The sequence below is a fragment of the Odocoileus virginianus genome, chromosome 1 (genome assembly GCF_023699985.2).
Source record: "Odocoileus virginianus isolate 20LAN1187 ecotype Illinois chromosome 1, Ovbor_1.2, whole genome shotgun sequence".
Taxonomy (NCBI): domain Eukaryota; kingdom Metazoa; phylum Chordata; class Mammalia; order Artiodactyla; family Cervidae; genus Odocoileus; species Odocoileus virginianus.
Window position 1 is genome coordinate 81,548,954 of NC_069674.1, and position 26,012 is coordinate 81,574,965.

The following is a 26,012-nucleotide window of genomic DNA, read 5'->3' on the forward strand; positions in this document are numbered from 1 at the left end:
GATGGACCAGCCAACTGACTGACCAGTATCACTGGGGGAGAGTGCAGTATGAACGAACGACTTCCCTCTTAAAGGCATAGTTTATTGTCTGAAAAATATTTCAGTTATCTTGCAATGTATGGAGTCAAGTCCATAGATTAGAAACCATCTGTAGCAACTACGGTAGATAAAAAATGGCCACAAACTCTTTGCAGCTATTCCCTTCAGAGATGGACTGTATTTTTCCACCTCCTCAAATTCGGGCAGGCCATGTGACTAGTTTTAAGCAAAAGATGTGAAGGAATCAATGCTTGTTCAATGTCCGAAGCATAGACTTTAAGAGGCCTTAGAGCTTCTGTGTTTGCCAACACAAATTGCTAAAATTGAAAGAAGAAATGTATCCAAATATGAATTAAAACTTTTAAAATACAACTTTTGCTGACAGAATCCACATCATGAACAGACTTGTCAGTCATTCTGCTTGTTTAGCACAGCCAGGGCTGCTATCCTGAATGCACACCTCCTAGAAAGCTTTGGGGCCTGGGTCCAGGGCTGCTGGGACTTTTTCCTAAATACCTCTTATCACACGTTAACTCTATGCTAAAAAAGCTATACTGACACGTTTTAAATCGATTGTTTAATGAATGCATGTATTTGTTTTCATGATTTCCTGGTTTAAGTCACTTCTAATTAACCAACCAAATATAAATCCCCTATGTATTATACTTCGGTTCCTTGAGACTTAATAAACATGAAAGCAATGTAATTCAGTACACAAATTTATGAAGAATAATTATCATATTCTCTCATTAATTATTAAATTACATTACATAAAATAAGCCAAAATGTTAACATGATAAACCACGAAGCCTGAATTAACTACTTACAGCACACAAGGCAGTTGTGTTTACTTAGGATGCAAGTATAAGTTTTCCTGAGAAAATAAGGTTCATACAGCTCATCTGTATAATTCCAAGAGGACATATGTCAGATATAAAATACATAATATACATACATACACATATATATATATGACTGAATCATTTTGCTGAACACCTGAAACTAATGCAACATTGTAAAGCAACTATATTTCAATAAAAACTGAAAATTAAAGTAGGTCAATTCAAAAAAACAATATTTCAAGAGGCAATTTGGATAGACTGTTAAATAACTTGCACATTTTATCACTAAACTTTCTGAAGTCAAAAATGTTTATGATATTTATGTGTGTGAAATCTATTTACATAGTGTCATCTGGCTAGTTTTTATACTGTGTTGTTATGACAGATGACATCAGCACTAACCTTGAAAGTGTCCCAAGATAAGGTTCATGCTGTGAAGCTTCAGCTTAGTAAAGACGATAGTGAGAGATTTAGAAACACTGAGCCAGGCCCATGAGTTCAACTTTATTTCCAGAAAAGCACCCATTCACTTTTATGAACAGAGAAAGATGATGTACTGCTACAAAATAAGGCAAGTATTTTGAACTGCTTTTCAGATGGACCACTGGGTAAGTAATCAGAATTTTCTTTGTACATTTTACTGCAAGAACTTTTGATCAAAGTCCTAACCCATGTGTAAAAAACCAAACAAAACCCCCAAAGCTAAGCAGCTCACTGCACAGGCCTGGACTGGGGGATAACTGCACCTTGGTCCAACAAAGCAAGCCAGTAAATGGGTTGCCCACTTCTCTCTGCAGTGCGCCCTGACAGAAAGGAGAAATCAAGAAAGTCCCATGGCATTGACATGTACACACTGCTATATCTAAAATGGATAACCGACAAGTACCTACTGAACAGCACAGGGAACTCTGCACAATGTCATGTGGCAGCCTGGGTGGGAGGGAGTTTGGGGGAGAATGGATACATGGATTGGAAATGTTGAGTTGCTCTGCTCTGCACCTGAAACTATCACAACATTGCTAATCAACTGCACTCCAATATGAAATAAAACGCTAAAAACAAAAGCCCCACGGGCGAGCTTCATCTGCTCTCGTGTTCACAGTTTTCAGCCTAGGCTCGCAAAGCACTGGTGAGAATTTCAGTAAAGTGTCAGTGGGCTGCTCCTTCAGGGGTGGAGGATCCACCCACCTTATCCAGGGCCGCCTGAACCTCGGCTTCACTCTCCGTGTCCAGCGCTGAGGTGGCCTCGTCCAGCAGCAGGATCTTGGGGTTGCGAACCAGGGCCCGGGCGATGGCGATTCTCTGCTTCTGCCCACCACTCAGCTGGACCCCTCTCTCTCCAACCAGGGTGTCAAATTTCTACAACAGAAAGCGTGGTAGAGCTCTGGAAATATTTCACATAGAAGCAGCTTGGAGTCTAGGGATTCATGGAAGACAACAGGGCGTTTCATTTTGACTAGTGTAATAAGTCACAAATCATAATAAATCATGTCACATTCTAAAAAACCACTAACACAAACCCTGTATAAAATTTCCTGTGAGTCACTGTACCAAGCCACACTCCTTAACCCTCCAAATGGATAATTCAAGGGTCTTACCTAGCAAAGTTGGACAACCTGGAACCTCAAACATTATTAGCTTAAGCTTTGAAGAAAGAACTCGGTGGCATGAGTGAAGTTCAAGGGCACTTAAATGAACAGAGGCTGTACCTGTGGTAATCTCATGATAAACTCATAGGCGTTGGCTTCCTTCACAGCTTGCTTTATTTCATCCATGGTGACATTTCCACGGCCGTAACGGATATTTTCAGCAATGGTGGTGGCAAAGAGCACTGGCTCCTGACTCACCACTCCAATTATTTCCCTCAGATACTTTACATTAAATGTCCTAATATCCTGCCCATCGATGATAATCTGGAGAAACAAGACACTTCCATTAAATCTTTTAAACCATCTGATGCTGAAAGCATTTGTCACCAAAAAAGCCTTAGCTAATACGTGATTCACGTTGTAGAGCAGAGACCAAGACAACACTGTAAAGGATTATCTGCCAATTAAAAAAATAACAATAAATCCACTGGATCCATACAAACTGATGAGCTATTTATGATTTTACCACATGACGTGTAAATAAAATGGTGCTAATAAAATTTTTTCTTTTCCTTTTTCTGGCCATGCCACTTGGCTTGCGGGATCCTGGTTCTCAAGCAGGGAATCAAATCCAGGCCACTGCAGTCAAAGTGCTGAATCCTAACCAGTGGAGCACCAGGGAACTCCTGCTAATAAAGTTTCTTCACTAGCACTCACATAATATTAAAGTCAGCACCTGTAATTTATATCTTCATTCTTTTAAGAGACACTTTAGTGGGATTATCAGCTATTTCTGCTTGCTGTGTTTACAAAGATCCTATATCTTGAATGCTTTAATCTTTTATTTAAATTATTACCATTCAATTTATACACTGGAATCTATTATTTTAATTGGGGTGTTTTCAACATTGGGGAAACCATCTTTTAAATAATCTTTATCAGAACTTTACATATTATTTTTAGAATATAGCTCAATAAAATCTGTTTGCAGACAAGACAAAAAGAAAAAAAAACCTTAGCTGATATTTAACTTATTTCCGCGGCTAGAAATGGGAATTGGAAATAAAGAGCAATGTGCAAGGCTAAAAATAAAGTCTATTCTCTCTTTTGATTTTATTATCTTATGTATACTGTTTTTCATGGATGGAATATTCTCCATAAATGATTATATATTGAGTTATGTATTTTGGCATAACTATGATTTTTGCTTACCGTTATTAAATCTGAATTAAAATGTCCATTTACCTACCTAGTCTACATATCACTTTGATGGCATTATGATGTTTTACTCTACCTAATATATCAATACCATAATGAACTTCTGCATTTCCCACCTGCTGAGTATTTGGCTTCGTGCAATGAACACTGAAGGACAATCATAGTAAAAGGACAGAATGACCAGACTGAAGAGTGTGTTTCATTTTTTCTTCTCCAATAATAACTACTTAACTCACAATGCTGGCACATGTTGGGTATTTATTATTTGCTGAATAAAGGTTGAACAAACTCTCTAAAAAGATTTTTAATTATTTACAGTATCAGCAGGAATATATATATTTGCTTCACTGTAATTTACTGGCTTTTATCACATTAATCTGTCTTTTCTAATTAATAAGTATATGGTATAGGTTATATTTAATTCATATATAAGTGAAATAGAGCATTTCTTGAAACTTTTTTACAAATCTACATTTATCCTCAAAAGATATGCATGTTCAATGCCTCTGATAGATTCATATTAATTTATAAAATAGTAATATAATAGTTTTACCATATATCATAAATTTTCATTCCAATTTCTTTCTTTCTTTAACTATAGCTTTACTGATTTTTATTGGAGAGATATTTAAGGGAAAATTGAATCAATCAACTGTATCACTGGGCATTTTTTCCATTATTTCAGCAGTAAGAAAACTTAAATCACAATGTGAACAGTGAATATCTGTGAGTTACAGAATTTCTGAAGACTTTTTTTTCCTGTTGACATGTATTTTCTTTTAAAAATGTATTACTCCAATTTTTAAATAAGATGTTTTCAAATGCTTATCTCAATGTAAGTACTTACTAGGTTCTTTTTTAAAAACGTAAAAAACTGTTTATACTTAAACCAACCTAGAGTTTGCTTTAGGAAATGAGAAGGGGCCCATGTTCCTACTTGGTGTATCAGATTTTTCAAAGAACTTTTGTTAATTTTATTAAAGAAAGTAAATGATTCCTGTATCCTAGAATCTCTGTCCTATATTAATGCCTTTTTGTGTTTTTTTTGTTTTTCTGTGTAACTTGTAAACTTGTTTTCAAAATTATAATACATTTCAATGTCACATAAACTCAATGTTCGCAAGTCAGTACAACTGAGGAAATTTGAATATTTGCTGTGGGCCCCTATTATATTACTGTTAAATTTACTGATTTTGATAATTGTTTTGTGATTAAGTAAGAGAACGTTGTCCTCTCAGAAAATACATTCTGCTTTGCTATACGCCTGAAACGAACACAATATTGTAAAACAACCTATAATCCAATAACATTTAAAAAAAAAAGGAATTATATTCTAATGTATGTAAGGGTCAAGGGGCATAATATCTTTAACTTACTTTCAAAGGTTCAGAAAAAAAACGGTATGTATGTTTGTGTTGTGTTTTATACATACACATAAACATGTAGTAAGAAAGAAATGATAATAATGCAAGTAGGTCAAAATAAAAACAATAAATCTGGGTGAAGAGTATATGTGACTTCCTTACTTGCAACTTTTCTGTAAGTTGGAATTTATAATAAAAATTTTAAAAGATCAAAAAACTATACCCTAGGCCATTACTGTTTCTCATGTCCCCAGTTTCTTGGAGACTGTTCCACTTTCTCATTCAGATATCCCAACACTGAAGAAAACTCAACTGTCTTTGATGAATTTAATTACTGTCCTGAGATTCCTTGTGACCCTGAACACAAGCTTATTGACAATTACTAATGTGGAACATTTTAAACCAAAGTCAGTAAGTCACTGAAAATAATCCTCTCAGTGGTTTGGATGACTATTTTCCAGTGACATAGTGGATTATGAAAAGCTTAGTTGGAACAGAGGAGAGCATTGTCTAGCTTCTTTGAGTTTTATCATCTTGACTACGTTTTTCAAAATAGCCCAAGGGTTTGAAGGTCTTATCCAGATGCATTGCAATTCTATAGCCTTTTTTTTTTTTAACCAAAATTGGATTCACATGCAAATATGTTACCAAAAAAAATTTTCTAAGGGCTATTTGATACCCAGCTTCCCATTTTGAAGAGCGGGGCTCTTCCCACTTACCCTCCCCGCATCAGGGTCATAGAGCCTCTGTACCAGCTGGACTACTGTGCTCTTCCCACAGCCGCTGTTCCCAACCAGGGCCACCGTCTGCCCGCTCTCTACCCTCAGGTTGAGGCCCTTCAAGATCTTTAAGGGAAAGAGAGAAAAAGAGTACACTTCACATCAAAAGCCTGAAAGAGAAGCTATCTGACTCAATTTTAAAATTTGGGAAAATAGTATTAAATAAGGGACTATATAACCCTCAAAGGAAAAGGCACATACATATCAAAATAATAGACTGTGGATTCCTGAAGATGATTAAACAATCAATCTAGATTAGGAATCCCTATAAATATAACTTATAATACCTTGACATCCGGCCGAGCAGGATAAGAGAAATGAACATCTTTGAACTCCAAATTCCCTTTGATGTTGTCTGGTTTGTGTCCTCTCTCTGAAAAACTGTCAATTGTAGGATCCTAAACAAAACAAAATTCAATGGCTATTCCATCAGAGCATTTTTAAGGAATATGCTTCAACAATTCCAAAAACAGGACCCAGGAAAGCATAATTCCCTTCATGTGAGTCAGAATCCAAGTTGAAGACTGTATATGTGTGTGTGTGTGTGTGTGTGTGTGTGTGTGTGTGTGCTTGCGTGTGTATGTATGTTTGTGTTTATGTGTTTAAGGAAGTATTCCTTCTCTGAAAATAGGTTTTTCTTAAAAAGTACATAGGGGATATATTCTTTTCATTTCATATGATATTGCACTTTAAGTTTCTGGCATATCCTCATAAATTTTCTAAATGTACATTCCTATGACTGCAATTACAAAATATACTATAATTGATATATCCAGGTATTTCAGCATTTAGTGAAAATTAGCTTACTCCTAAACAATAAGTGTGTGGACTGGATTGAGAAGTTGAACAATTGGTTAGGGACAAGTTAGTTTGAAATGATGTAAATTTTCAATATATGCAGAAGCTGAACAATTTTCTCATGACTTAGACTGATGAAACAGGAATTGCTTGGACTAGACAATTACATTTCAGTTAGCTAGCTAGCATTTTCTCTGTATAAATGCAGAGACCACCATTTGTGTCAAAATGATTTTCTTTATTTCACTTCAGTCAGGATAACTTATGCAATACAATTGATTCAAAATTATATCATATATACAGTGATCATTTTTTTTTTTTGAGAGAGAGAGGGCAACCCACAGCAAAACATTCTATCAATTTTGGTCCCACCAATCATTTTTCCATCCACTCATCCTGTCTACAAAGCATAATATTCTCAGTCTGGCTACAAAATGAAAGAGAAAAGGAGAAAAACTAGGAAGACAAACATGTTTGCTTTGAACTCTAATAATAACACATTAGTTCAGATGCACTTTCCCAAATGAGATCAGTGCTATTTGATTAAAGATAAGCATTCAGAAATATTTTTCTTTAAAATAAAGTTTATTGGAGAGAGAATTCTTTTTAAAAAAAATCCGTTCTCCTTTATAAAAGTTCTTAGCACATTCTGCCTTTTATTCCCCAATTGGCTAACTCAAAACTTAAATTTATTAAACCATAACTTGAGGCAGGGACAGTAATAAGCACTCCTAACCTCATTTATTCCTCACTTGAAATCCCATTTCTATTATTTATTATTTTGTATTGATTCTTTAATTTGGAACCATTGTGAGTGTTACAAACAGTCAAGTCTAGGCTTAACCAGAAAAAGTTTCCTCATCATTTAGAGCTGGTTTTGATTACTGATCTTGGGATCCTGTGAGTTCTCAGATTCAGAATATAATGCAAATAATTAACCTTGAAAAAGAGGTATTTTTTCAAACTTTCACAAATATTCAAAAGAGGCATTTGGTTTTATTAATTAATAAGCAGAGGTTTTCATGTCACTTAATTTTTACAGGACATTTAACATAAGGCCAGATTTAATTATCCAGGCCTCAAACAAATTTTCAGCATTAAAAATAATAAATGACTCACATTATCAATAATAGCAAAGATCGCATATGCTGCTCCTCTTGCACTGGCAAAAGCATCAATACAGGGAGCTGCCTGTCCAATGCTGAAGGCTCCGATCAGGATTGAGAAAAAGACCTGAGCAAAAGAGCACAAGGAAAAGTTACCTGTCCCATCCCAGTGTCCACTGTCACCTCAAACAGAATGTTCGGAACACAGGCTACCCGGAGGATCAAGGTTAGGTCACTACAGAATTTTGTTGCACAAATGGCTTTCTTCAACCTCAAAAATATTGTTTCATCTATCTTGTCAAACTATTGGTTGTTCTTCTCCTGGGCTTAGACAAAATCAGAAAGATTTTTCAAACCTGTTGCCTTGATTCTGAAGCCAATGCTACCAGAGGAAAACATTTTCCGTCAGCATTATTCAGTACTAAATTATTTTCTCTAACTATGCATGGAATTACACAGAATGTTCAAGATGAAACAAGGTAGATTTTGGCCCCATATAAGTTTCCTTAAAAAGTGCCATGTTATTTATATATATACACACACACACATACATTTTAATAAGATTTTTTAACATTGAAAAGTAACAGTTCACGCACTATAAATCACATCTGTGTGCATTAGTTAATAATTCCTTTACACAATTAGTCTGTACTATAGCACACAAACTTAACACATTTCCCTTTTTTTTTCACTAGGAAAACAAATTGATACAGAAAAGTCAAGACTGTAGTTTCAGAAATCTAGGTTATTAGCATACATTAACTGAGAAAAACATAAATGAAGAGAAATGACTCCTTTCTCTCTGGGCATGGTGAAGCATCTACTTTTAGTCTGGCTTTCTCAGAAGATGACAGAAAACAATAACACTTAACATACCAGGACTCAAACATCTATCTACTATCTGCAATACAGAGAAAGACCAGCAAGAGAGCAAAACAATGTCCCTACCAGAAGCAATGCCATAAAGTTAACACACTCGAGTCCTTGGTCTTTATGAAGACGGCATCACTGGGCTCCCTGCATCATGGGATCACTCTGCCCTCCTATTTGGGAGAAGTCACTGTCTACACCTAACAAATGGGGAGACCAGGCCAGAGAGGATGAATGCCAGAGTCAGGGCTCAATCTCCCTGCTTTGCAAAATTTAGCAAATGAAGAAGTAAAGAGAGGTGGAGTGCTTCCAAGCTGACAAGGAGAGGGGACCAACCAACATGAGAAAAAAAACAGACTCAGCAGTGATGAAACCTCATCCAGCCAAACAGCCCTCAACACTTTGACGGGGGTCTGAAGGTACCACTCTAGAGAACATTCTGAAATGATACATTTTCTTAATGCCTGTAAGTCATCATCAAGGGGTCAAACTGTGTTCCATGTCCTCTGTTTAGAAAGACAGGGAAGTGCAGGTTTTAAAACATGGCTAGTTGAATGGTTACATGTTGTCCTGACCATCACTGATATGGAAAGAAGGTCACAATATCTTGCTAGTTTATAAAAAAATTTACAAAAAGATATGCATAATACAATTTAGGTTTCAAGAGAAAAAAACCCATATACAGAAAATAATCTGGAAGATATACACCAAAAGTTATCATTAAGTGTATACGGATTTTTAGATCATAAATAATTCTAATTGTAAGTAATTTCTAATTTTTTAAAGTATTCTAATCTTTTGTATAACTAGTATGTATAATTTTTCTAATCATAAAGTGAACTTATTTTCACTTTATAGAAGAAAAAAAAACTAAAATCACTTTTCATCTTGTATTTGGATAGCCAACATGATATAAATTAAATGTTCTTTCATATTAGACCTATGTATAATGTTTACTTTCTTATTTTTTTTTACTTTCTTATATAATGAAAATCACAGGCACCATGAGGATGGTGCCAATTGATATTTGTTCATTCGTAAACTCTTTCCATCTTTCTTTATACACTCCATATGTTTCTCAATTGGCCTAACCACATGTTATGCTCTGTGTATTCTAGAAGGCCAGCTCTACCCACAGGACTGAGCAAAGATTTGCCACAAGTAAAAAGGTTAGAACCATGGTTCATCCTTCAAAAAGGAGGAAAATGAAAGAAGAGGTAGATAGATAAACAATATTTTCAGATAAAATGACTTACTGTAATTGCATTTCCAATAGTGTATTCTTTGGCTATAACTAGAGTGGATCCATACCAGAAGGCCAGTGCATACGATGCATATATTAGCAGGAAGGCAGTGCCCATAGAAATGCTCGCTGAAATAGCTTTTTTAATTCCAATCCTTTTGGCATTTTCTAGATGTTTCTGATACCTACCCGGAAATGAAGGGGGAAATATGATAATAAGAATCCATAATCTTAGCTATATTCCCCTCCTGGACAGCTAGAAGTTTAAGGGACAAAAACCATCAACCAAGAAACCCGTGGAGATACCCAGCTACCCGGGAATTGAACCAGTGCAGGGTCAGCCTGGACCACAACCCATCTGAGCCTTTTCTCTACTGGCCTGGACCCATCTCCCTCAGTCCCCACCAGTCCCACCAATGTTCCCATAGCTGATCCAGGGCTGAACGCCCAACCCTGGGAGAACCTCACCATCAACCTTCATGGCCGGCGTCACAAGTCAAGGTTAGGGAGGAAGACGAGAAACCACACCCACCAGGAGTGACACCAAAACGTAAACTGTAAACACTGTTTGGGACTCTTAGAGCAGTTACATTCTCAGGACAAGCTACTTTGTTTTTTCGGCTGTCCCTCTGGGTGAAAGGGAAAGTGTGAGTCACTCAGTCGTGTCTGACTCTTCGCGATCCCACGGACTGCAGCCCACCAGGCTCCTCTGTCCATGGGATTCTCCAGGCAAGAGCACTGGAGTGGGTTGCCATTTCCTCCTCCAGGGGAGCTTCCTGACCCAGGGATTGAACCTGGGGCTCCTGCATTGCAGGCGGATTCTTTACCATCTGAGCTACCAGGGAAGCTTGACCCCATTGGGGAAGGGATGGGATTCTACCTGTTTGTGTACTTATACTCCAACCTTTGCTTTTTTGCTTCGCTTTGGTTTCTGTTTTGTTCTGTTTTTGATTAAGTCAGGGTACAGGGTACAAAGAGGTCACTACTTATGGGATATAGTTTCTGACTCAACTTTTTTAGATTTTAGTTTCATCACTTGTAAAATGGAATTACTTTTAAAAAATTGAAGTATAGTTGATTTACAGTGTTGTGTTAGTTTCAGATGTACAAAGGGATGCAGCTACACACACACACATTTTTCAGATTCTTTTACCTTACAGATTATTACAATATATTGAGTACAGTTCCCTGTGCTATAAGTAGGTCCTTGTTGCTTACCTATTTTATATAGAGTAGTGAGTGTACGTTAATCCTAAACTCCTAATTTCCCCCTCCCCTCCTTTTCCCTTTGGTAACCATAGGTCTGTTTTCTATGTCTATGATTCTGTTTCTGTTTTGAAATAAGTTCACTTATATCATTTTTTAGGCTCCGTATTGTCATAGGATAGCTGTCTTTGTCTGGTTTACTTCACGTAGGATGATAGGCTCTCGGTCCATGCACACGGTTGCAAATGGCATTACAAAGTGGAGGTACTGATGCCCACCTTGCCAGATGGTGCGAGATGGACAGACTATGTCAGAAAGTTGTTAGAACAGTGCTGGCACACAGTTGGGACAATCTGATAAATCCTATTATTATTATTATTGCCATTGTTTTAGAATTTAATCTCTTCCTAAATACCACTTATTCTACTATTACCATAATTTTAAATATTAAGTAAAATCCACTATTACTGGCTTCTGGGATTTGACATGAAGGTACACATGTCTAGAACAGTTCTGTTAAATAACAATGTTTTTTCCATCAATTTCAGTTAAGCCTGTCATTCCATGATAGATGCAGACAGTGTATAAAATTTAATTTTGGCTCCTTAAAGTCAGAAAAGAAAAAATCCACTGGATGTACAGTGACACTTTAGGGAAAATACCACATCCATTAGAATGTTTGTAACAAAAACAAACAACATCATATCTTTTTTAGTTTAACCAAATAAGATGCATTTTTAAAAATGGATCCTGCCACCCAAAATCATATCTTTTAATTACTGAAAGCACCTGACTCTCCAGTGTTCTTTCCTCAGTGCTGGGCCGTGCACCGACTTAGCAGAGCTTTGTCCCTGGGGAGACAGCTGGCACCCCGCGCCCAGGGCTGTGCTGAATCCCAGGGGGCCCGGCTGCAAGGTGCGGGCAGGGAGGTTGACATCAGCCCCCGTGACACGGGTTCCAGGGACAGTGATGGACATGCCTGTAATTACCTTTGCTTAGATGGTTCGCCTTTTGCAGCTAGTGGAGCGGCACTGATTACACTCACATCCTGAGGTGTGTGGGCTATTGTGTGCAGGAAACAGCAGTGAGAGAAAAAGGACACGGTTAGAGAACCAGGCACAGGTTGGCTGTCAAGAGGACTTAAGGAACAGAAAAACAGAAAATGAAAAAGAGGGGAGTGGGGACCTTTGCTTTCAAGGCTAGAGAATTTTCTGAGAATTTCTCTTTCATAGAGTCGGGGGTATCAGGAGCTCTGCAGAATGGCAAAAGAAAATATTTTACATGGAGTCATACTTCAGTTATATTAGGGTATGTTATTATTTAAAGAAAACTGGCTGGAGAGTTGAGTAGCCTTTATTAGGGGGGAGTATGTTCTGGCCCATACATTTTTGTCCATCAACTCCCCTTAGAGCAGAGGTAGTCGACCTGGAATCTCTGGTTAAGGAATTTGACCAGGGAAAATTTTACACTTTTAATTTTGCTAGCCCCTAACCAAAATTCAGCATTTCCTTTGATTATCAGTGCAGGCAACAAGCCTCTGTAGTGTTAGCAGTAACTGTGACTGTGCTGCCAATAGAAATCGCAGATCATTTCCATATCATGTTCTACTTTTTACAGATATCTTGAAATACATTTTACCCACAGACCTACTTTGAATTACAGTAGGTATTAGACCTATAGTTAGTTCTTGATATTCAATAGGTTAAAAATAGAGACATGGATTTATTGTATCACATCTTAAAGAAGGTTTTGATGGCTGTGCCTCACTATAATTGGTTTCCTGTAAGCCTACATATTTTGTTTTATGCATTTAAAATCATTATTCTAAGAAGGAGTCCATAGGCTTCATCAGACTTTCAAAGAAGTCCATGGAACATAAAAAGTTCAGAAAGTGAAAGTGTTAGTCGCTCACTCATGTCCAACTCTTTGCCATCCCACAGACTGTAGCCCACCAGGCTCCTCCATCCATGGGATTCTCCAGGCAAGAATACTGCAGTGGGTTGCCATGCCCTCCTCCAGGGGATCTTCCCAACCCTGGGATCAAACCCAGGTCTCCCACATTGCAGGTGGATTCTTTACCATCTGAGCCACCAGCGTAGCCAAAAAAAGCCAGAACCCTGCTGTAAAGTCTGACAAACTCCAGCCATCAATAAAGGGTGTCTATGTTTTGTGGGTAAGGGGTTTGTATTAGGCAAAGGAAAGCAGTAGACACGTGTGCATGCCTGCGTGCTAAAAGTGTCTTCAGTTGTGTCCGACTCTTTGCAATCATATGGACTGCAGCCCTCATACCACAAAAGAATAAGTAACCAGATGTAATAGAAGCGAGCTCTTTGAGCCAGTGGACAAAGGGCCTTCCTGACCTCTCCAGCTCTCTCTTCTGGCCCCCAAAAGCGATCACAGTCCTGATGGCCCCCAGAGCTTCTTCCGCCACAGCACCTGCTTTTGCATATGCAGCAAGTTCTTTGTCACTAAACGCTGAGAGTATCTGCAAAGAAGAGAATCAGATGACTTTCAAATAGGGGAAAAAGTTAAAAGACACTCTGATCAACTCTTCAACTTACTTTTTCTTCCCAAATCCTGTCCTTTACCAGACGCTGTGGATGTGAAGCAAACATCACTCAGTGTAGCACATCCCACAGCTTCTTCCATTCCCCTGCAACGGCTGGGTGTGATCTGCCTTGAGGAACTCTTCCCCAGGGAAGTTGTAGGCAGCTCTGGGCAGAAAAAAAACTCTCCACATCTACTACTATTTTCTATTGACTTCTCTCTCTCCCTCTGTCATGCCACTAACCTTAAACCAAGCAGCCCCAAGTTCTGCTTGTCTCCAGCCCTAGCACAATTTTTTTTTTTTTTTAAATTTTTGGCCATATGTAGGACCTTAGTTCCCCGACCAGGGATCGAATTGACACCCCCTGTGGAAGGCAGAGTCTTAGCCACTGGACCACCAGGGAAGTCCCCCTTTCAAATCTTTTGATCACACAATACTTCACCTAACTTGTTGGTTCTTTTCATGGATCAAAGATGTAGAAATAAAGAATAAGTCATTAACAAATGGCCAGGTCTCTTCCCTAGTTTCCCCTTCAGTAATCTCATGAATAAACTGTGTAAAGAGATAGCATTTAAAGAAAAATCACAAGAAGTTGACAGGCCTGCTCACAGTACTGTCAACTCTGACCCTCTGTCACGATGATTAACTGATATGCTTTCCTTTGCCCCTTTAAAATATTTCATGAGTGGACAGAATTTTTGGAGATGGTTTTTGGTGGACACTGAGTCCACCATCTCTCCCAGATTGCCAGCATCCTGATTAAAAGCAACTTTCCATTCTACCAGCTTTTGCAAGTAATGATTTTTTTTTCAAGCAGCCAGACTTGATTCAGTAACAGAGTGAGGAAAAGGAAAGGCACATATAATTCACTAGATAGTGTTTTTGGTAATAGTGTTGAGTTCCACATCTACTACTGTTTTTTTCTCTATTGATTACAAACTAAACTAAACTAAAATCTTACTGCTCGGAAAGGATTCATCATCCTTACGATTATTGTGTAATGATTTTTAATCACTTTGAAAACCACATTTCCAGACCTACTCATGGATAGTCTACTGAATTATAAGATGGCTAAACAAGATGCTGCAGGAGAAAGCTAAAGGAAGAATCGAAACACAAGAGACGCCAGTTGTCTATTAAGTAAATCATCAACCCCAAAATGAGCAAAAATTGCCGGTAAAATTTCTCAACCCTGGAGTGTTGGCTGAAATGCAATAGGTTATGTGGATTTTACTGCAAGGCAAAATTGGCAGAGTGCCATGTAACCATCACAATTAAACGGCAAATCCAAACTTAGTTAAATGTTTTATAGTCATGCAATAAGTTGAAGTTATGTTATATTTTTAAATTGGGTTTCTCTGGTGGCTCAGGGGGTAAAGAATCTGTCTGCAAAGCAAGAGACCCAGGCTCGATTCCTGGATCAGGAAAATCCCCTGGAGAAGGGAATGGCAACTCACTCCAGTATTCTTGCCTGGAAAATCCCAAGGACAGAGGAGCCTGGCAGGCTGCAGTCCATGGGGTCGCAAAGAATCAGACATGACTGAGTGTCTAACTGAGTGATGTAACTTTTAAATTATGTTTCTTTAAATAGGGACATAACGATTTATGTATTTTAAATTACTATGCCAGGAGATTTACCCAAGGTAATAACAACAGTGCAGGGACTTCCCTGATGGTCCAGAGGTTAAGAATCTGCCTTCCCATGCAGGGAACACGAGTTCAACCCCTCATCAGGGAACTAAGATCTCACATACCACTGAGCAACTGAGCCTACTCTCCACAACTATAAAAAGTCCGTGCACCACAACTGGAGAAACCCATGCAGCACAACAAAATCCCATGTGCCACAACTAAGACCTGACACAGCCAAATAAATAATCGTTAAAAAAACAAAAATAATCAATAATATTTTATTGATTTTAAAACAAGTAAAAAAAAATAAGAGTGCAAAAACTGTAATTGAGGTAATAACTTTGATGTTTTGGTTTTTTGGCTATGCAGCATGTGGGATCTTAGTTCCCCAGCCAGGGGTTACACCCACATCCCTTGCATTAGAAACTCGGAGTCTCAACTACTGGACCACTAGGGAAGTCCCGTATCTGACATTTTGAATCACATTAAAAATACTCTTCCCTATTAGAGCACCATATTAACAACATGCTTCTGCGTGCACTTTGAGTGACATTTAACATAGATCTGTACAACACATAACCAGAATCCTGCATCTTGAAGATAACTCTGTCTGTGTCAGTTAACAGACATGGTCATGCCCATGTTTCACATACCTTTGCCCAAACAGCTGTAGAGAATCCCAGGATAGGGCTGATGGCCATTATCACAAGAGTGAGCTTCCATCCTCTGATAAACCCCACTATGAATCCTGCAAAAAACGTGGCTATTGCTTGAAAGAACATTCCAACCTTGTCACCAATTCCTTCACTGATTTTGGAGATGTCACTAAAAAAGATCACACCTAAGTGGTTACAGGTCTTCGGTCAGAAAGGCGAAGCAAACATCTAACCAACACAGACACAGGCAAAGCTCATTCAGATGCCTGCAAGCCCCTCTCACAGTCTTAGCCTCTTGAATGACACTTTCCCCACCTAAAAACTGAACAAAGGAAGAAATTCAGGATTAGTTCACGCTTCTGGGAAGTCAGTATCATTAAAAGTTGATGCTGCTCAGTTAGTTAATCCTATTAGAGAAGGATTAGCATTTTGAACATATGTCTCAATTTTGTTTGAAAGTAGGAATAAGGAAGTGCTCCTTCCTTCTACCCATGGTGCTTCTGTTAACCCACTCTGTTCTCAGTACAGCAGCCAGTGATCCTTTGGAAATGGAAGTCTGAACATGCTACTCCTCAGGTCAAAAATGTCCAGTGGCAGACCTGAGGTCCCTATGGAGGCCAGCCAGGCCCTAAATGCCCTGATCCTCCTTCCTCCTGGACATTTGCTCACTACCCTCTCGGCAGAATCTCCAGCCAGAAAACACTAACCATCTACCACCCCCTGCTGGAACATAAGCAACAAGAGGCCAGAGATTTTTGCCTCATTCACTGTTAAACCACAAACATCTAGAACAGTGTTTAACAAGCCCTCAATTGTTTGTTGAATAAGTGAAGAGTCAACAAGAACTAAGAGAAGTCTCTTTATGAATTCATTCAATCCCTGATTCACTCATTCATCCATCTTACCGGAGTGCCATCTTAATATCTGTCAGGCCTGTGATAAGCTCCATGAGAGAGAAATAAGTAAAGGATGTGAGTGTATGTGTTAGTTGCATCCGACTCTTTGTGACCCCATGGACTGTATCCTGCTAGGCTCCTCTGTCCATGGAATTCTCCAGGCAAGAATACTAGAGTGGGTTGCCATCTCCTTCTCCAGGGGATCTTCCCAACCCAGGGATTGAACCCAGGTCTCCTGCATCTGCAGGCAGATTCTTTACTGTTGGAGCCACCAGGAAGGCCCAGAGCATGTGAGCTCAGTCCACAAATACACCTACTTATGTAACTGAGGCAAAAAACCCAAACCTAACAGGTAAGGAAGATGTACTGTGGCATAGGCTCTAAGTGCTAGAGATGGCTATCAGATCATCTATTCCCAGTACACACCAAATATTTAATTGAGCAAACTTTTTTTTTTCATTTAAAATCTTCTCTTAACAAGTTTGCACATAGCTAGTAGTTAATTTCTTTACGGATGTGTAGGTAACAATATACTTACTCTGTTAGCCATGTATTGAGTTCAGTGATGTCACTGGTGTCAAACCAGCGTATTTCCTGTCGTAGAATAGCATGAAAAAACTCTTGCCTAATTTTCTTAATCTGTCGGCCAGCTGCCAAAGTCCAAAATGAAACCTGTATTTAGGCAGCAACAAGAACTCCAGCACCTAATCGAGAATAATAATATGCATATCTGGAAAACAATTCAAAAGTTTCTTTTAAATAGAGTCTTTATGTTTGGGAGAGAAATATTCAGAATTGGAAATTAATAAATTTACTGACAGATCACAAAGACCATGTGGGACATTATAACACATATACTTTTTTTTCTCTTTTCTTACATTATAATAGAACAGTGGCCAATCTATCCACTTGAATTATTAGTCAAAGGTAAAATAAAGTTGTGTGGTTAACTGCAAACATACAATATTGTTCATGAATCATTTTTACTTATATTGGTAATCTGTAGACACAATTTTACTCTTCCATAATTCACATTCTAGAGTTGCGTATCTTACATTCTGAAAAGCTTCACCACATTGCAAATACAGGAATAAATAGGCTGAACATGCAAAATGGCTCTTAGTGTAAGCTTTTCCCATATTGTTTACACAAAGAACAAAAAACCCTCTACCTGATTGGCAGAAGTTGAAAGATGCTAAAACAATGCTAAAATGTAATGAATTCAAATCAACTCAGAGTGTAGTCTTAACTAAATTAGAGGGAAGTTAGTATATTTAGAAATAATAAATTCAGTTTCATTACTCTCAAATTTATTTTCCTTTCAGGCCGCTACGGCTACAGACAGTGCTCATTTAAGTCAGCAACATTAATTGAAAAGTCAACATACAAACATTATGTGACAGGCTTTGGGAATTTCTATTAAGAAGGCTGAAGAAGGGAAAAAAAAAAAGAAAAAAGAAAAAAAAAAAGGCAGGAGAAAGGGAAAAAAAAATGCCTAAATGACATTAGTAGATCAACAGACAAAACTGGAATTCAGATGGTAGACCAGGTCTAAGTATTGTATCAATATTAAATGTACTGAGGTTGATAGCTGTACTGTGGTTATGAAGAGAATGCCCTGTTCTGGGAACCAATCTGAAGTATTTATAAGTAAAGGACCATGCTCTGGGCAACTTACTTAAAAAAAAAAAAATATTTATTCATTTGGCTGCCCTGGGTCTTCGTAATAGCACATGGGATCTATTTCCTTGACCAGGGGTCAAGCCCAGCCCTCCTGCATTGGGAGGACAGAGTCTTAACCACTGGACCACCAGGGAAGTCTCCTGTGTAACTTACTTTAAATGACAGGGGAGGGGTATAAATGGAAACAATAGGATAAAGAGTCTAACAAAAGCTAAAAAGTATACAGCGATTCCTTGTACATGCTTATACCTCTTCATAAGGTTGAAATTATTTTCAAATGAAATGGTTTTTAAAAGTACAATATAAAGAAGTACATATGATATATACAAATATTAGCCAATTACCTAGTCATTTCTTCTTCCAGAATTCTGCCTGGATTTAGCATTGCCAGTGAAAAATTCACTAAATAAAAACAAAATAAAAATAAGACATTTTTGAAAGGCACTGCTAGGTTTTTAAAATCTTTTTCCTCTTCCCCTGTGACTCTCAAGTCATTCTTACCATCAGGCCCATGTAAAGGGCCCTCGAGTTTAGGTGCATCGGGGCTCCAGTTGGGGAAGTAAAGTCCCCCCCCACCCCCCAGCAGGTACTGCCCCCCTACCAGAGGCCTTGGGCCTTTAGCAACACAGCTTCCTAGAGCAGCAGAGAGGAGCTGATGAAGGGCATACAGAAGGCAGAGGAAGAAAAAAGAGATGGTCCACATAGAAACACAGGACTTAACAGGCACTTTTTTCTTAGTGGTGCAAAGCACTTTACAGATACTTGCTCCTTTTGATTCTGTTTTACTATATGTGTGTGTTTCCCTTACATGCTTCCTCACAACATAAATAATGGAAAGTCTGAATTACATTCATGGCAAAGGGAGAAAAATTAAAGACAAGAAAGATCACTGGGCTGCTCAAAGACAAGTGAGTGGATCCCTGGTGATCCGTCACGGTCCTGCATTCCTTGTCTTGGTTGTTAGCAGTCCTGTACATTGGTGTTTTTAAAGCAGTATTAACTGGAAGGAAATGGTCTTTTACTCTGAACTAATTTTGATAAAAATGTCAATGTGCCTTTTCTGGTTCACATGTTTTAGTAACAGCTAGGATCCAGTGAGCATTTATTATATGCTGGGCATTGTTCTGAATACTACACATGCATTACATGGTTTAATTTTCACAATTCTATAGATAGGACTATACAGGTAGGGTTCTATCATAAATTCCTATTTTACAGATGAGGAAACTGAAACACAGGGATATAAAGTAACTTACCCAGTCACTCAGTTATTATAGTAAGCAGGCTGAGAGTCCTAACACTATCTCATACAGCACCGGACACTACACCACACCGATTGATTCATGTGGTAATGACTTATTTTCACTTCTTTAACAAACACAAAGTAAAAAATAAAAAGAAAACAGCCCATACCTACTGCATTCACAGAGTAACAGGATAAAATGTTACCCCAGCACTGTTGGGAAAACATATTTACCATGATGCTAGGGGAGAAACTAGGCTTTGTTCCTTTATCATGTGTAAATAGCCCCGAGGTCACATTTTCTGGGTGCTGTATTATCACTCTTATCTTCTTCCAAAGGGAGATGAGGTAGAAATTTATTTTAAACTTAACCTACCACCAGGATCAATTACCAGGCCTGTAGCCCTGATGGTGGCATAATTTCTCCCTCAGGATTGTTCTTTCTATAGATGTTCATAGCAAAGTGTTTCTGCTTATTAACCTAGCTCTTTATCAGCTACTAGGGTCCTTGAGAAAGCAGACTCTATTTTACTTGTTTTCATCCATTCACTTCTGTGTGCTCATTTGCTTCCTGAGTTCATAAATCTGGCACCTTTGATACCTACGTTGGAACTGTGTTTGGAACGAGAAGCAGACAAGCTATGTGAAAGCCGAAGTATGTGCAGAAATCATTGTTTGAAACCACAGGAAACCTGCCGATTATGCATACTATTGTCAGGGCTATTTACCCCTGAACTTAGAAAGCAGGTGAAATCCTAAAATGACTTTTTCTCTCCTCCAACACCAATATTATAACTCAAATTGAGCTTCCCTCCTAGCAAGTAAGAATCTACAAACATTACAAACTTGACCTGCTCCTGTCTCAGAGCCCCAGGCCAAGAATGGCAATCTAATTCTGGGTGAGTAACCCTAGAAGCCCTAAAGCCCCTAGGAAACCAAGTTTCTGCTGCCAGAGGACCAAGGTGTTACAAATGTGTATGAATGTGTTCCTTGAAGAGTCATGAGATGAAATCTAGAATGCTAGATCTGGAAATCTCACAGGATTTGATCTGGAGAAGGCCGCTACCTGGTCTTCCCAGATGCTATATATTAGGCTTCAGCTTCATAAACAATCTTCAAGCAGTTATCTGGTTGAGTGGTTTGCAGCACTGTCTGCCTGTTAGAATCAAGTAGGGTAGATGGAAAAAAATACAGATGTCCAATGGGGACGACAGAAGATGAGATGGCTGGATGGCATCACCGACTTAATGGACGTGAGTCTGAGTAAACTCCAGGAGTTGGTGATGGACAGGGAGGCCTGGTGTGCTGCAGTCCATGGGGTCGCAAAGAGTCAGATATGACTGAGCAACTGAACTGAGGCTCCATCCAAGACCAGCTGAATCAGAACTCTAGCTGAGTCTAGATCATAATCTAAAAATTTCTTCCAATTGACTTTAATGTACCAGGATGGAGAACTCCTCTATTCTGCCTAAATGCCTCCCATAGCAAAGAAATGGGAAATTCTAAAGCTGCCTTTTCATTTTAGAGATCTCCCATGTACTCCATACATTTTACAGATGAGGAAACAGAATCTAAGAGTGGTTGTTGCATTTCCAAGTTCTTACAGCCAGTTTCCTCTCAATATTTATGCTCCAGACACTTGACATAAGTCATCTCATTTAAGTCTATCAGCAAGCCTACCTTTCAAAGGTGATAACAGTAGGGATTACAGAGGTTAAGTAATTTGCCCCAAATTCAGGTAGAGGCCTAAATAATAAATGTATACCGTAAAGAGCACTCAGAGAGACATTAAATAAGGAGTGCTGACTCACTTTGAGTCTCAAAGTAAACCGATGTCTGCCTCCCTTGATTCAGTCCAGGACCTCTCTTATTAATATTACATAGAAACACTCAGCACAAGACAGAATTGGTGGATGTCCAGGCAGTTTTAGCAGTATGGGTAATAAATCAAGGTAACTGGGGCTCAAAAATGTCTTTGCCTTTCATCTATGTGGCAATGCAAAGGCACACAGGGTGTATCAATTTCTCCACACAACCTCCTACATTACAGACACACAGACTTGGCATAAAATATCCAGTTCCTAATACTCTGTAGAAACCCTGTCTCCTGTGACTCCATTCTTAAGGTTTGGATGTGGAATGTTTTACACGTAGTTTCTGCACAACTCAGTCATTGTGAGGGAACAACCTTGTCACGGAGACTTCACTCTGCTGACAAGGATGGACTCTGTTCACAATAGCTCATTGTCAGACCCTCTTGTAATTTAAACCTTTTCTTTTTTTCTTCTAACATTCTCGTCTCATTTGGCTCCCATTGAGTCTTGCTGTCCAAAAATCCAGTTCTAAAGAATAGACTATAAACCAACATCGTCTCGGTGAGACGACCTAGCAAGCTCAGCTAAGGACACCTGAGGACTCCATCGTCTCTCAACCCCCATGACCTTGGCTAAACTCTACAAACCTAAACATATCAATGAGCTCTCTGGATTCAGAGCGAGCATGAAATGTAGCAATTCATTTTCTCCAAAGAGCCATGGGAATATTATTTGTACAAACCTAGAGAGTGGACACTGGCATTAATAACATCTGAGGGACTTCTCATTCCAAACCCTCCAGGACAATCAAGCTGCCTGATGACAAACGTGGCTGTGGAGAGCCAAGTGTCATTTAATTCGGAGGTCACTGAAACTGCGCTGGCACTCTGGTGAGTGTATCGCTCCCGCAGTCACAGGTCTGCAGGCGGCTGGCGAGTGCCATTCCCCAGAAAGACCTTGAATTTGGCCCTGGGCACAGTACGTGGCACCTGCCTGCCATTCCAGCTTCAAAGCAATTCGGTTGCATAATTAGAAACACATTAAAAATAAGCAGACTGCTCCAAATAAGAAAGCTGTGGAATTACTCTGGTGTTAGCAAAAACAAAAACGGGACTAATACAACTGGACCAAAGGTCAGCTTCCCTGGGATAAGTACATTACATCCAATTAAAAAAAAATTAACTGTGATAAAATATACATTACCATCTTAACCATTTTAAGTGCATAGTTAAGTAGTGCGAAATATATTTACACTATGGTCAAATCAATCTCCAGAACTTTTTCAGCTTCCCCAACTGAAACTATGCCCATTAAACAACTCCCCATTTCCTTATCCTCCACCCCCAGCTACCATATCTTCTTTTCTGTTTCTATGAATTTGGCTACTCTAGACACTTCCTATAAGCAGAATAATATGATATTTGTCTTCTTTCACTTAGCATAATGTCCTCAAGATTCATCCATGCTGCAGCAGGTGTCAAAACTTCCTTCCTTTTTAAGGCTTTTTAACACTCCACTGTATGTATGTAAAAACTTTTGTTTATCCAGTCATTCATCTGATTTTTTAAAATCCTAAATTGAAACCAGTTTTGATTGATATATTCTAATATGGGCCTCCTCCTGTTCTGTGTGTGTGTATTATACATCTATAAATCCTTTTATAAGAAGTAAAAGGAAAATGAATTAAAAATTCCTAATTTCCTTAAAGACTTTTTAAGCTATCCTATTTTACTCTTTATAGTATTTGTGTTAAAGTTTTGGCCACTGGTCAAAAACAAGTAATCCAGTTAAAACTTTCCCAGACACAATTTCTAAAGGAGAATGTACAGTTACTTGCATCGGCAGTATCACGTATACAGCCATGAGCATGGTACGGATGGTGGAAAGACCTGAGTCTGACTTCTGCCCTAACACTGTGTACTTTGGGAGGTTATTTCTTCTCTCCAAGCCTCAACTGTCTTCATGTGTCACTGATAAGAAGACCTGGCACATGATCCACACTATGAAAGATTTCTATTATTTTTGTTACAAAGAGGTTCTTCTCAGACACAGTAGTACTAGAGAATAAATAAACTGCTTTTGTAGGAGTGTGCTTTAACTATTCAAAGGATGCTTCTACTAGACATCTAAAAGGGATTAATATTCATCAATATTTATGTAAAGAGATCCTATTGTATAAATTAAGTAATCATGTTCTTAGGTAATTACATCTAAGCCCTACAATGCTAACCAAACATGTAGTTCTCAACAGTGAACACTGAAAACTCTGAGTGTCATCTAAATAGTCTACTGTTTCTCGGGTGTCTTTACTATGAAAGCTGCCTCTCCTTTATTGGCTGTTTCCCTTATATTCCCGCATCTGTGTGCCCTGAGAGCTTCCCTCGGGGTTCTTCACCCAGTGCCCACAGGTCTCCAGGGAGGGACTGAGCCATCGTGCTCGGGAGAAAGCACGGATATCTTCCTTTCTGTCTAATATGAAACTAACTTTGTCCATCGGAACCTCACTCCAATGCTGCTGACATAGCCCCTCATATAGATGGCATTAACTTAGGTGACTCCTTTTACACTTCAGTAATTTTAGTCCTTTGGGTGAGTTTCAAAGCACATCATTCTCATACTGAATCCATTCACTCTTTAGTAAAGTGTTCTGTTAAGGAACAGTCAACCTTGTTGATCCAAATATTAGAGATAGAAAGTAGGTGTAATTTTAGAAAGAAGGATGGGAGAAAGGGGGAGGGGGAGGGGAATAAAAAAAAAAAATCAGAAACAGACCTGCAAGCTGAGGACAGCTAAGAAGTATTGCCATGCTAACTGATGCAGTTTGAAGCTCATCAATAGCCATTAATTGAATGGACACTGTGTAGACACGCTCTGCTATGGTTCCACCATCCTCAAGCAGACTGACTTCCTTACTTTATTGAAATACAAGCTTTCTGGAAATTTCCCTATTCTATACTTAAAGTCCAATAGCATACACTTATTTGTTGAAATTTAACTGATTATTTGAGGCATTTTATTGAGAATTTTAAAACTCCTTCTGTGATATCTGAAGCTACCCAAATGTCCAAACAATGAAGCAAGTAGATGATGAATAGAAAAGTCAATTTCTAATCTTTCACTCAGTTAAATAAATGAATACATCTATACGCCTACATATCTTAATTAAAGAAATGCTTACCTGGAAGGGAGAAATTTCCTCCAGTATTAACAAATCTGTCAGTCATTTCTCCAAATACTATCATCATGAGGGGCAGACCTGATCCATGAGTTATGGCCATGATAGTGCCAAAAGACATAAATAATTTATCCTGCCAATCAGAGTATCGAAACTAAAAAAAGAAAGAAAGAAAAGATAAGAATACTTAGCTTGTATGACAGAATTTCTCTTTTTTCACAATGTATGTTCTTTGGATTCCTCTTTAAGGTCAGTACTTTTGTAACCATTCCAAATAAATATGTAAGGGAAGAAAGAGAATTTCAATTCAAATCATTGACAGAGTAATTTCGAGATTCTATTTATTTTGTATCTGTGTGGAAAAAATTCTAATTTCACTTAATCAGTGTCTTATTTGGATAAATGATTGCAATATAGTCAGAAGGGACTAAGATTTGGTTTCATTAAGAAATACTGTTTGATCTTCCAGAGCTACTGAGGTAGTGAATTAGAAATAGCTAGGGGTTGATGTCATTTACATACACACACATAATACATCCTTTAAAAAGACATTCAGAATATTTCAGAGGGAGAATTATAAAGGGCAGAGGGGGAACAGATATTCTGGGTTTTGCGGATAAGTCCCCTTTAACAGGCTTAAGTTAGCTTTTGGAAGACAGATCAATAGTGAAGGGCAAGAAACTTAAGGAGTGCCTGGGTGTGTGCTCTAGGGAAGTCTTGCTTATGGAGATGATCCTCATTGTAGAATCTTGAAGGACAAGGGGGAATTAGCTGAAGAACTGGGGAGTGCAGAGAAAGTGGGGGACGTGGGGGCTTAGAACAGCAGGGTGACTGGCAACTACATGAGTCCTCAGGGAACCCCATGTGGTGGAATTTCTAAGCACACAATACAGAGCACGGAGGACGATATTAGAGCGAGGTCTAAGAGGCCTGGTGGCCACACCAACTATCTCGGATTTAGCACTGTCGGTAGAGGGCTTCCCTGCTGGCCCAGCTGGTAAAGAATCTGCCTGCAATGTGGGAGACCTTGGTTCGATCCCTGGGTAGGGAAGATCCCCTGGAGAAGAGTAAGACTACCCACTCCAGTATTCTGGCCTGGAGAATTCCATGGACTGAATAGTCCATGGTGTCGCAAAGAGTCAGACATGACTGAGCAGCTTTCACTTATCACTTATAGAGGTAAGTGGGTATACCAGTAAAGTGCACAACACCCAAGAACTAACCAGCCGATCAGTGTCATAATATTCCAAAACCCTTTGTCCTTCACCACCTTTTTTAGTTCTCTCCAAATTCACACTTTTTCTCCCCATT

At 38.7% G+C, this 26,012-nt stretch overlaps 1 protein-coding gene across 5 annotated transcripts in view; it reads right to left on the reverse strand.

Annotated features, from left to right (window-relative positions):
* The window catches only part of ABCB4 (ATP binding cassette subfamily B member 4), a 76,403-nt gene that overhangs the window by 44,344 nt on the left and 6,047 nt on the right, over nucleotides 1–26,012 (reverse strand). For 2 of the 5 annotated variants that reach the window (XM_070470112.1, XM_070470103.1), the window contains exons 4-12: nucleotides 24,705–24,855; nucleotides 15,888–15,982; nucleotides 13,415–13,539; nucleotides 9,862–10,033; nucleotides 7,749–7,862; nucleotides 6,119–6,229; nucleotides 5,772–5,897; nucleotides 2,591–2,794; nucleotides 2,070–2,240 (exon numbers count right to left, since the gene is read on the reverse strand). In XM_070470112.1, the coding sequence (XP_070326213.1) occupies nucleotides 2,070–2,240; nucleotides 2,591–2,794; nucleotides 5,772–5,897; nucleotides 6,119–6,229; nucleotides 7,749–7,862; nucleotides 9,862–10,033; nucleotides 13,415–13,539; nucleotides 15,888–15,982; nucleotides 24,705–24,855 (1,269 nt within the window). Of the gene's footprint in view, nucleotides 1–2,069; nucleotides 2,241–2,590; nucleotides 2,795–5,771; nucleotides 5,898–6,118; nucleotides 6,230–7,748; nucleotides 7,863–9,861; nucleotides 10,034–12,043; nucleotides 12,288–13,414; nucleotides 13,540–15,887; nucleotides 16,060–17,324; nucleotides 17,517–18,813; nucleotides 18,872–24,704; nucleotides 24,856–26,012 lie in introns of those variants that run through there. The other 3 variants (XM_070470129.1, XM_070470120.1, XM_070470135.1) reach the window with 3 other exon arrangements.